The following is a 13,427-nucleotide window of genomic DNA, read 5'->3' as shown; positions in this document are numbered from 1 at the left end:
CTCACTAAATGGTCCCTAGTGTGTGAATGTGAGTGTGAATGATATCTGTCTATCTGTGTTGGCCCTGCGTTGAGGTGACGACTTGTCTAGGGTGTACCCTGCCTTCCGCCCAAATGCAGCTGAGATTGCCTCCAGCGACCCCCCATTACCCCGAACGGATAGTTTAATTCTGTTAAAATGCTCCTGTATGGTTCACTGACCTCTTTTGCCAGGTTACACATGGTTTTATCTGTCTTCTAACAGTTAAAGGACCCATAATTAATATTTAAGCTGATTAATGAAACATATGTCCCCCGGTGTGGTTAACTTTGTATGGATGAATAGGCACATAGTATGTTCCTATTTCTGCTTGATTAAAGCCCCCTTTTTCTCTTTTAATAGCCCATTAAAGTTGCCTATTATAACCTTCTCGTTTCTTTTAGAACGTTCCTTTCAAAGGCTGTTGCTGGGTTACCAAAAAATAATATTCCTTGTTCTTGTTGTATTCCTACACCACAAATAAAATCACCTGGTACATACAAATTATCATAGAGTAGAATTATTTATATTAAGTACATACAGTATGTATATCAATGTGAGTGTGTGTGTGTGTGTGTGTGTGTGTGCGTGCATGTGCGTGTGTGTGTGTGCGTGCATGTGCGTGTGCGTGTGTGCGACTATTATGACTTTGATCTACTATCCATCCATCCATTTTTTACCACTTATTGCCTTTTGGGGTCGCGGGGGGGGGCTGGCGCCTATCTCAGCTACAATCGGGCGGAAGGCGGGGTACACCCTGGACAAGTCGCCACCGCATCGCAGGGCTAACACAGATAGACAACATTCACACTCACATTCACACACTAGGGCCAATTTAGTGTTGCCAATCAACCTATCCCCAGGTGCATGTTTTTGGAAGTGGGAGGAAGCCGGAGTACCCGGAGGGAACCCACGCATTCACGGGGAGAACATGCAAACTCCACACAGAAAGATCCCGAGCCTGGATTTGAACCCAGGACTGCAGGAACTTCGTATTGTGACCAGTGTTTCACAATCATAGGGCTGGTAACCATTGTTGTCTCTTTCTCAGCTGTGGTGCGTATCGGCCGCATCAGTACTCAATTGTAATACATATTCCCAACACTTGTGGCAGTGATGACCATCGCAAACAAACAGAAGAAGTCTGGAGCTTAAGTCATGGAGAAGTTTCTTAAGCACAAACATGACTAAAATAGTGAAGCTTTATTTTCATTTGCACTTTATTTTTAAGACAGTTTCATTAAGTAGTATGTTCATAATTTAAAAGTCAGAAATGATGAAATTCATCATAGAAATCGTTTGATTTTCAGTACATCCGGCACTTCACTTCATTTCCTGCACTTCACTTTTTCTCAATTTTTCTTAACAGCCTTATTCCAAAATAGAATTCATTTTTGGCTACAAAATTCTACAGACATCTGTTCCTCAACCAATGTACGAGCATATTATTATATTACAAAACATATTTGACATTCAAAGCTTGACCCTAATGTAAAACATGTTTTATTTTGTTAGTGTAGTTAAACTGGATGTAACAATTGGCGCTATTATTTTGAAGCTGCAACCTTCTGCCCCACATTTCGGATGCTCCAGGACACATTTATTTTTCACCAGTAATATCGTCTCACGGCGATCATGGATGAAAATAGTGTTGTCTTGTTAGCAGAATGACATGGCAGGACTTTGGACCTGGACTTTTAATAATGCACCCTTTTTTTTGTCCATTTCTGCTCGCTAGTTTTACCTCTTTGTGGCTCAACAGTAATAGAACACAGATACACGAAATGGATCGAGGATCAAATAAGATGTGTAAATGAAATGTGTGTTGTTAAAGGAACTCGTAGTTAACGTGTTAGTATTGCATTAAATTTGACAACACTAATATATATATATATATGTATATATATATATATATATATATATATATATATATATATATATATATATATATATATAGATATACTGTATGTCTATATATATATATATATATATATATATATGTACATATATATGTATATATTTATTTATATTATCGTCTGACAAATGCGGCATCGGTTTCAAATTTATAAGTATCGGTTTCAAAATGTAAAATGTATGACTTTTTAAAACGCCGGACGTAGGGAGAAGTACAGAGCGCCAATAAACCTTAAAGGCACTGCCTTTGCGTGCATATGATATCTACGGCTTTTCACACACACAAGTGAATGCAAGTCATACTTGTTCAACAGCCATACAAGTCACACTGACGGTGGCCGTATTAACAACATTAACACTGTTACAAATATGCGCCACACTGTGAACCCACACCAAACAAGAATGACAAACACATTTCAGGAGAACATCCGCACCGTAACACAACAAACACAACAGAACATATACCCAGAACCCCTTTGCCTCACTAACACTTCCGGGACGCTACAATATACACCCCCTCCTACCTCCCCTCCCACCTCAACCTCCTCATGCTCTCTCAGGGAGAGCATGTCCCAAATTCCAAGCTGCTGTTTTGAGGCATGTTAAAAAAAAATGATGTACTTTGTGCAAGGGCGTAGAATTTGGTAGGGACGCTAGGGACACGTCCCTACCAATATCCAGCCGCTACTGTGTAGTCACTATCAATCCAACCGCTGTCCGTAATGTTTAGTCAATGATTATGGCACAGAAAGGGTTAAATGTCAGTCTCTGCTAGAAGTCCCGCCTCTAACCTAAATATCGCTGCCTGATTAGTTGCCGGTTTCACGCTAACTTACGTGTGATTGGCTGTCCCCGCTGTCACTCCTGCTTGTAAAAGCTAGCCTACATGCTAGTTGCTAGCGACCGCACGAGAGACAGTGCAACTGTCAGTGTAAGTTGTAAGTTCTAACTTGTAAGTAAGTGTAAGTTGTAAGTTGTCAACATGTTCGGCATTTGTTGTTCCTGGCACACGGTAGCTAGATGGATTTTAATATCAGTGCTGTGATTTACATTGTGTTTGTGTCTGTTTGCGTGCGTGTGTGCTGTAGGTTTTGAAGGATGTCAATGAAAAGAAAACTGGATATAAGAGACTTCTTTAGGAGTCAAACTGTAAGTTACTTCAAGGGTGTTTAGAGGCTCAACAATATTGAATAATTAAACAATAGATCACTCCAGTCACGCCCCTTAGAGTGCTATAATGAGCATATACCTTGGACTGGAGTGATATATTGCTTTTATAAAACGGTTATCAATAAAGGCAATATGAAATAGGAATACTCAATCAATTTAATGTAGTTTTATTCAACCAGAAATACGTATTATCCAATAAAATAGCCTCACTATTGAAAAAATAGTCCCACCTATCCAGACGTTAGCTCCAAATTACCCCTTCTTGTCTTTTCTTCCGCTTTTTTTTTTCAGGTGAAAGTCAATGCTCAGTCCCCTCTACCATTGTTAACCCTCCCCAGAGGTGAAAGTTACCCTTGAACATGTGAATTTAACTACTTTAGTCCGTTTTTTAACATCATAAAAACATCAGCTGTCTTTTACTACGGACTGTAACAGTCCGTTGTCATGGATACATGACAACAACTTCCATTCATACCAGTCATGCGTGCCTGAGGCGGAGTGATAGCCTACGCTGTGATAAGGCTTTAGAATATTTAAACCACGGTTAACAGCCAATCAGATCGCCAGATTTCACCTTTCCGTTTTATTTTTCAAATTATTTTTTAGTTTCATGTATTTGTGTAGAAGTGAGCAACGGTTTGAAAACACCAATGAACACAACTTTGTGGTGGAAATACAATAAAAACTCACTAGATGATCATGTGATTTTACAATTATAAAATATAATTAATTATTATTAAGTAATATTCATATTTAGTAAAAGCCTTTTTGCTCAGGCAGTAACTGCTCTATGGTCATTGTCCCTAATGTATCTGTCATTACATAGTAGGCTATGTTAATTGACAGTATGATGCACAATTGCACTACAGCCCTACACTAAAGAGTAAAGATGAAAACTCTTCGAAGTCGTCTCCTTTGCTTTCATTTTAGTTGCTTTACCCTATAACATCTGCATGACGTGAAATTATGATTGCTAATGTAAAAAAAAAAAAGAAGTAAACTTTCAGAGTGCTGCCTTGGAGCACTTTTGTGTCCCCACCAATCTCAAAATCAAACCTACTCCCTTGACTTTGTGGCTTCAATAACAAATATGGCAGTGCCATGTTGAATTTTTTTCCATAACTTCAGTTGATTTATTTTGAAAAAACCTTTTTACATTGTTTAATGCATCCAGCGGTGCATCACAACAAAATTAGGCATAATAATGTGTTAATTCCACGACTGTATATTTCGGTATCGGTTATTGGAATCGATAATTTAGAGTTGGACAACTTTGGAATATCGGATATCGGCAAAAAAGCCATTATCGGACATCTTTAATATATATATATATATATATATATATATATGTACTTTTTTTTCCAATTGTATTTTAAATATGTAATTCATATATTACTTAATGACCGATATTGTATATTTCCGGTGCATTTCATTTATTTGAATAAATTTGAATTAATAATTTGGTTATTTACTGTTTCTGTGATTGTACACACACACTATGGTTTTGGGTGCTCACGCGCACGGGCAAACAGACAAATTTGTTGCAAACAACATTTGAACATACAATAATTACCAAGATGGCAATGTATACGAAAACCTAGGCAAAACGCTGGCAACATTCTTCGTCGAAAACCAAATCATGCGAGAAGCGAGGTACTGCAATTTAATGATATCAACTGAGAAGCAGAAGCAGAGATACATAGCCTGCAGATAGAAATATAGCGACTAATGCCTTGCATAAAAGTGGAAAAACTAGCAATGGCATACTTTCTGTAGTGTAAACCTCAGCCAACGCCAAACAATCCAGTCTTTGTCATGCATTATTAACTGGAAAAGAAACAAAAGTCAATATCTGTACCAAAAATTACCTTTCTTCCTTTTTCCTCCCTCCATAATGTTGTTACACAATCCTGCTGACAAACAAACCACAACGCCTCAATACATAACCTCTTTGGGAGAGTTGAAAACCATGTGTTTCAGCACAACTCTCTGCTTTATTTCCACATTCTAACTTCATGTGCTTTTTGTTATTTGTGCTTAAAATACCCACGCCAGACAAGGTACTCTTTGAGGGGAAACACGTTGAGGTTGGCATGGGTGGGGGGACAGTGGAGGGATGTGGGGTCGATGCCCCAAACCTCGCTGGGTGAAAAATAGCTCAGACCCCGAGCTTGTGGTCCGTAGAAAAACATCATCAGGAAAACGTGGAGTCCATGTTATGACATCTGCAGCTCATAATTAAGATAGGCTGTGGATGTCTGGCAAGTCGGAGAGAGAGAGAGAGAGGAGAGAGAGAGAGAGAGAGAGAGAGAGAGAGGTCCATTTGCATCACTAATACCAGACTTCCCTTGTAGCCTTATTTTTGTTTGAATTGTGGTCAGGTAATTTATAGAAAAGCCTACCGATATATGTGTGCCTGTTGGCATGTAGGTGGTCCAATAGTAACAGCTCCGGATGTGCGGTCTGGGGGAACTTGCACCAGAAATCTGTGGGCTGTCTAATTTTGGTGACAGGCAAATAAAAAAACATATCGTCTTTCGATGTCTGATTGCAGCAAAGATAACTTAATCTTAATCCACTGGAGAAAATGCATTGTTTGAGTTTTGTGCATCGCTACTTGTTAGTGGTCATTCAAATTGGGCAGGCGTTTTTAAAAATACTACAACCCAAATGTGAAACCACATGAGAGGTTCTTCCCTGGAATCTGAGCTGGGTGGGGGAAACTTTTGCTGATTCTATGCAGCCAAAAATAAATGCAAGTAGCATGAACAATAACACATGCTGGAATTTGATTTGATAGAGAAGAAAAGGACTAGAGTTGACCGAGGAAAAGCAAACTGCACATAGAAGTGTTGGGTTTAGCTCAGGGGTGTCAAAGTCATGGCCTCCGAGATGATAATTAGTATTAGAACCGGCCCGCAGGCCACAGCCACCTGCTGCTGTTTTGCACGCACCAATACTCCCATCAGTGTTGGCACTAAGAATTTGATTGGGTCCCAAGGGCCCTACTAAGTCATACAAATGGGGTCCCATAGTACATTTTTGCGGTCCCACTTTTTTGTAACAGTTTTGAAAACAAATGATAAATGTATGCATTATCCTGTCATTTCTCACATTCTATATTGTGTTTTGGAGAGAAAATAATACAAAATGCAAAAATAAATGTATTTTTGTTACAAACATTCATTCACTTTCTTCTTTCCTTCATGGATCTAAACTTTACCACTGTCAGTATTAGGGCTGTGAATCTTTGGGTGTCCCACGATTTGATTCAATATCGATTCTTGGGGTCGCGACTCAATTAAATATCGATTCAACGCGATTCTCAATTCAAAAACGATATTTTTCCGATTCAACACGATTCTGTATTCATTCAATACATAGGATTTCAGCAGGATCTACCCCAGTCTGCTGACATGCTAGCAGAGTAGTAGATTTAAAAAAAAAAGCTTTTATAATTGTAAAGGACAATGTTTTATCAACTGATTGCAATAATGTAAATTTGTTTTAACTATTAAACGAACCAAAAATATGACTTATTTTATCTTTGTGAAAACATTGGACACAGTGTGTTGTCAAGCTTATGAGATGCGATGCAAGAGTAAGCCACTGTGACACTATTGTTCTTTTTTTATTATTTTTATAAATGTCTAATGATAATGTCAATGAGGGATTTGTAATCACTGCTATACTGAAATTATAATTAATATTGATACTGTTGTCGATAATATTCATTTTTGTTTCACTACTTTTGGTTTGTTCTGTGTCGTGTTTGTGTCTTCTCTCAATTGCTCTGTTTATTGCAGTTCTGAGTGTTGCTGGGTCAGGTTTGGTTTTGGAATTGGATTGCATTGTTATGGTATTGCTGTGTATTGGTGTGTTGGATTACTAAAAAAAATAATCGATTTAAAAAAAAAAATGAGAATGGATTCTGAATCGCACAACGTGAGAATCGCAATTCGTATTCGAATCAATTTTTTCCCATACCCTTAGTCGGTATTGTTTTCTATATTTCTATTGTAATATTGTCCAAATGTATTTATTCCATTTTTGGCCGAATTAAGACAGGGAAAACAATCTGAAATTGTCTTTATTTCTTAGTTTTAATGCCCTGATTTTAATAGTCCGGCCCGCGTGTGCACAGATTTTGCTCCATGCAGCCCCTGAGCTATAAGGAGTTTGACACACCTGGTTTAGCTTAATTTAAGACGGGACACTGGGAGAGAGAAAACATGACACCAGACGAGACTTTCTCGGACCTGACTGGAGAACATGGGAATAGCACGAAATAACTACATCATCACTTGCTAATTATTGTTGTATCAACATTTAAAAGGGTACAAACAAAGAGAGAAAACCTGATGCAAGACAACACCCGCTATAACCTGATTGGAGAACCTGGGTATAGACCAGGGGTGTCAAACGTCCAGCTGGTGGGATGAGTTTGCTAAGTTTAAAATTTAACTTGAAATTGTTGAATGAAAGAAACAGCTGTTCTAAATGTGTCCATTGATGTCGCAATAGCAATTCTTTGTATCTTTGTAGATGATGCCGCATATGTACAAAATAAACCACATGATGTTAGTACATCAGTCGAGGAAAATGATCAATGTACATTGTAATTGGAATTTGATACAATATTTTAATCTTGATAAATTGAAAATGAACACCAATGAGTTGTCTAATGACTTTTTCAGAAAATATAAATAACGCCAAATAAAGACAGAGTACTATTAACCAAAACATGTAAGTGTAAAAAAAACCAAAAAAAAAACCCATTATGATTCGTACAATTTCTGAATAATGTGCTTGTTCTATTTTTAAACAAAGAAAACAATCTGAAGTTGTCTTTTTTTTTTTTTAAAGTTATGTGTTTAGAGAGGAAACAGACAGAAAATTGAAGAAAAAGCAAGTCACAAATGTGATTTAAGTGTGGTTGTATGTGAACTAAAAAAAGAAGGCTACACGCCACACACATGCAATATAAATTCTTCACAGCATTTTTAGAATGCCAAATTTGCAAGTCCTAATTACAGGACAATGGATGGAAAGTAGACAAACGAGTATGCTCTCCGCTTGACCCGCAAACCAATTTCCTTTTCTGTATATTCCTAAAAAGGGCGACCTTGTTGCTCATTTGCATATAGCATAAAGGCCTGCGGTATCCTCTCGAAAACACACTGCTGCTTTTGTACCAGAAACAGTTCAGTCCAATACGTGACGCTATGTTGCTCTGCTTTATTCCCCCATAGATGGCCACTGCGCGCCAGACTGGGATGGCATTGTGTGCTGGCCTGAAGGGGCTTCAGGAAAGCTGGTGTCCACTTCATGCCCCGAGTACATCTACGACTTCAACCATCGAGGTATTAAGTCTGGTCTCGGAGGACCGTGCTGCAGCTTGTTTTTTTTAGCAATGCCTCAGATGTGATTTCCCAAACAAAGCAACGTATGCAATTGAGTTGATCAAAGGATAAATGAGAAGGAACTCAGAAACTTTGCCGGCATCAACAAATGACCATGTCTAAAAGTGTTTGTTTTCTTCGTCTGTCGCTTTCAATCAGGGTGCAAGAGGGTTAACTCTGCGCGTTGATCTAAGCACCTGGGCGTGTTTATTCAACAGCAGAATTGGAACGAACAGAGTGAACCCTCTTGTTAGCCATCGACACTTTTTGCCAGTCTACGCAAAAAACGTGCACGGGCCGAGTCTTGTGGGAATATTTGAGCTTAAAACCGAGATGAGCCATCAACGTGGACACATGAGCCAGTACAACACATTCATCGGAAAGTAATGGCAACAAAAAATTAACAAAACAAACCCAGTTATTCCAGCTGGAAAAATGATGATGTTCTATAAATATTCAACATCTAAATGGTAAATGGGTTGTACTTGTATAGCACTTTTCTACCTTAAATGTACTCAAAGTTCTTTGACAGTAATTCCGAGGGGTGTAACGGTACGTGTATTTGTATTGAACCATTTCGGTACAGGGGTTTCGGTTCGGTTCAGAGGCGTACCGAACAAGTTCCACTTGGACATATTAAGTAGCGCACCGCAAGTTGTGTAAACAATGCACACCAAGGCACCATTAATTGATTTACCTGGACCCCGACTTAAACAAGTTGAAAAACTTATTCGGGTCTTACCCTTTAGTGGTCAATTGTATGGAATATGTACAATCTGTGCAATCTACTAACAAAAGTTTCAATCAATCAAAACAATAAAACAACACACAACATGCTAGCAGCGACCGAGCTACGATAGACCGACCATACCTCATCTTTTCACCGGATATGTCCTTGTTTGCAGGGCTGTCTGGGTGGAATTTCTTAAATGCCTCAAATGTCATTTTAAGTTAGGGTTGCGTGTATTTTCAATGTACGTTCAGGGTTGAGAAGGGGTTAAAAACAACAAGATTGACAGTGGACAGTGAAATGGAATGGAAAGCACAAAACTAGACATTTCACTTGTCAATTGACTTGCCCTGAGATTAAATTGGGGAAGAACAGGACATCTGTATTCGTAAAAGTAAAGGACATAAAAGTGAATATCAAACAGAAAAATTATACAGTAAACAATGAAAATTAATCAAACAAATGTTGACATGCAATGAGTACAAACTAAATAAAAACATGACATTTAATGTGTAAAAAATGCAGGAAATTAAGTCAAAACATGCGGGATAGAGGTAACTGATGAAAAAATTAAATGACACAATTAGACATTTCACTTATCAATTGACTTGCATTAAGCACAAATTAAGAAAGAACACCACATCTGCATTTGTAAAAGTGGGGGAAATAAATAAAGGTGAATGTCAACAGGAAAACATATAGGATTAATGCTTAACAACACAACAATAGACAAAATTAGACATTTCTCTTAACATTTGCCTTGCATTGAGATTAAATTCAAGAAAAACATCACATGTTACCTGTAAAAGTGGGGGAAATCAAGTCAAAACACACTGGATAAAAGATAAACAATGAAAATTAATTGATAAAGTTTGACATTTCAGTTATCATTTGACTTGCACTGAGCAAAAACTAAGGAATAATATGACTTCTCATGTGTAAAAAATGCAGGAAATAAAGTCAAAACATACAGGATAGATGTAACTGCTGGAAAAACAAATTGACACAATTAGACATTTCACTTATCAATTGACTTGCATTGACCACAAATTAAGAAAGAACACCACATCTGCATTTGTAAAAGTGGGGAGAATAAATAAAGGTGAATTTCAACAGGAAAACATACAGGATTAAAGCTTAACAATAAAACAATAATTGACAAAATTAGACATTTCTCTTAACATTTGCCTTGCATTATGATTAAATTCAAGAAAAACATCACATGTCACCTGTAAAAGTGGGGGAAATCAAGTTAAAACACACTGGATAAAAGATAAACAATGAAAATTAATTGATAAAGTTTGACATTTCAGTTATCATTTGACTTGCACTGAGCAAAAACTAAGGAATAACATGACTTCTCATGTGTAAAAAATGCAGGAAATAAAGTCAAAACATACAGGATAGATGTAACTGATGGAAAAACAAATTGACACAATTAGACGTTTCACTTATCAATTGACTTGCCTTGAGCACTAATTATGGTAGATCACCACATCTGCATTTGTAAAAGTGGGGGAAAAAAAACTGAATGTCAACAGGAAAACTGTCAGGATGAAATGTTAATAAAAAAATAATTGTCAACATTATGCATTTCTCTTAACATTTACCTTTCATTGAGCATACATTAAGAAAGAACATGACATTTATTGTGCAAATGTGGGAGATATACAGCCAATTATCAACAAGAAAACGTGCAAGATCAGTGACAGGCCGTGCATTTCACACCAAGGCCTTCAGTGATGTCCTACTTAGTCCAACTTGAAAAACTACCTCTCATAATACCATGATTTATGTCACCCCATGACCACGGCTGGAGAAATACCATAAAGAAACACACTTGCGCATCACAGGGCTTTAAATCACCACCTCAACAGTGTACAAAACAGGCTATTTTCAGGCGCATATAAACATCAATAAACCCACATCTCTATGTGGTACTTTTAAAATTAAAATCATTGTAAAATCATTTAAAACAATAAAAAGTAAAATATTTCAACTCACAATTTGCAGCACCCATAAGAAGCCGTAAGCCAGGGGTAGCGCTCATAGTTGGTTGATTCGATTAGAATCAGAAATACAAAAAAGCACCGCAGAAGTCACGAAAGTGCCACCCCTTGTCACACAGTCCCAAAGGGTTTTGAACCAAAAGGCAAAATATATACGGTGTGTATATATATATATATATATATATACATATATATATATATATATATATACATACATAATAACACATGAAAACAAGAGGGAAACACAAACACAAAAGGATGATACAAGAGCACAGAGCTTCTGCCAACAGCAGCCACTACAGCGTCGGCATCTAGGAAAAAACAAAAATGATTAGAAGTGGCGGACAAACCCGACTGGGACAAGTTAACTAGCTCTGGGGTCGGCTGACATCGTCTCATGAGATCTAGCTTCTCTTGAAATATCCGTCTTGAAAATGGCCTTGCAAATATATAGCTGCAACCCAATCAACATTTTGCTCTCCTATGGCCATCGTGGGTTAAAAAAGCGTGCAGATATCAGATTCCTCTGCTCGCCAAGTGTGGCTCCGGTGCGGCTGTGTTGATGCACTGAACTTTCTGCATTCGCAATTCACTTGTGATCGGATACTCGTTTGTGAGTATCTATTTACAGGATGCGTATGTCACATTCAACAGTTCAACATGGAGGCCTACTGTCAACAACTCTTGATCTGACTGGTTATCATAACTGTCTATCAACTGTATGTGCCCCGTTTACTTACACTGCACAGACCGCTGCAGATTTCATGCACCACTGGCAACAAGCAAACAGAATTTTGATTGGATATAAGCTTTATAAAACAGCAACACTGGAGCCTAATATGGCATGAAGAGAATATGATGGGTTCTTTTGTATATGTATTCATCCATTTTCTACCGTTTGTCCCTTTCGGGGTCGCAGGGAGTGGCTGGAGCCTATCCCAGCTGCATACGGGCGGAAAGCGGGGTACACCCTGGACAAGACTTTTATATATTTAGGGAAAGTGAATTTGAATAAAATGGACTTTTATCAATTAAAGGCCTACTGAAACCCACTACTACCCACCACGTCTGATAGTTTATATATCAATGATGAAAAAATTAACATTGCAACACATGCCAATACGGCTTTTTTAATTTACTAAATTGCAATCTTAAATTTCCCGGGAGTTTCGTCTTGAAAACGTTGTGTAATGATGACGTGTACGCAAGACGTCACGGGTTTTTAAGAAGTATGAGCGCTACGCACACACACAGCTAAAAGTCGTCTGTTTTAATCGCATAATTACACAGTATTTTGGAGATCTGTGTTGCTGAATCTTTTGCAATTTGTTCAATTAATAATGGAGAAGTCAAAGTAGAAAGATGGAGTTGGGAAGCAAAAACACGGTGATTCCTTGTTTAAAATTCCTGGATGTGAAACTTTACTATGGATCAGAGCGCGGTCAAGCGAACATGAATCACGACGGAATGTCAACCAGCAGGTGTCTATGAGAAAATTGTGGTTAAAAAGTCGCTTCCTACCTGAGAAAAGCTGAGCTTGTGCCGTCCATAAAGCTGCCGTCAACTTCCCTGAGACATTGGCATCAAGACACCCGTGTAGACACCCCTCCGACTATCAGGTACTGTTAAACTCACTAAAACACTAGCATCACAATAGAAAGATAAGGGATTACCCAGAATTATCCTAGTAAATGTGTCTAAAAAAAAACATCGGAATCCGTACCAATGCAATCGCGTTGTTTTTTCCTTGTCCGTCGCTATCAATATCCTCAAACACGAATCTTTCATCCTCGCTCAAATTGGTGTGGAAATTGTCGTTTTCTCGGTCCGAACAGCACTTTTTTTTGGAGGCTCCCATTAAAATCAATGTGAATATGTGAGGAGCCATCAACATGTGACGTCATCGTCTGCGACTTCTGGTAGAGGCAGGGCTTTTCTCTAAGTTGCGAACTTTATTGTGGCTGTTCTCTACTAAATCCTTTCAGCAAAAATATGGCAATATCGCGAAATGATCAAGTATGACACATAGAATGGACCTGCTATCTAATTTCACTAGGCCTTTAATGATCATGATTTATGTGATGAGGTAGCGATTTGTCCAGGGTTTACCCCACCTTCCGCCCGAATGCAGCTGAGATAAGCTCCAGCACCCCCTGCGACCCCAAAAGGGACAAGCGGTAGAAA

The 13,427-nt window shown here is 38.2% G+C and overlaps 1 protein-coding gene across 2 annotated transcripts in view; it reads left to right on the top strand.

The window, feature by feature from the left end:
- Positions 1-13,427, top strand: part of pth1r (parathyroid hormone 1 receptor) — a 213,176-nt gene that overhangs the window by 111,149 nt on the left and 88,600 nt on the right. For both annotated transcript variants that reach the window (XR_009809620.1, XM_061920547.1), the window contains exon 3: positions 8,355-8,465. Coding sequence is in view for 1 of the 2 variants with exons in the window: in XM_061920547.1 (XP_061776531.1) it covers positions 8,355-8,465 (111 nt within the window). In the remaining variant the exon portion in view is untranslated. The remainder of the gene's footprint in view (positions 1-8,354; positions 8,466-13,427) is intronic.

The sequence above is a fragment of the Nerophis ophidion genome, linkage group LG14 (genome assembly GCF_033978795.1).
Source record: "Nerophis ophidion isolate RoL-2023_Sa linkage group LG14, RoL_Noph_v1.0, whole genome shotgun sequence".
Classification (NCBI taxonomy): Eukaryota; Metazoa; Chordata; class Actinopteri; order Syngnathiformes; family Syngnathidae; genus Nerophis; species Nerophis ophidion.
The sequence above is the reverse complement of the archived record's forward strand: the minus strand, read 5'-3'. Positions and strand labels throughout refer to the sequence as shown.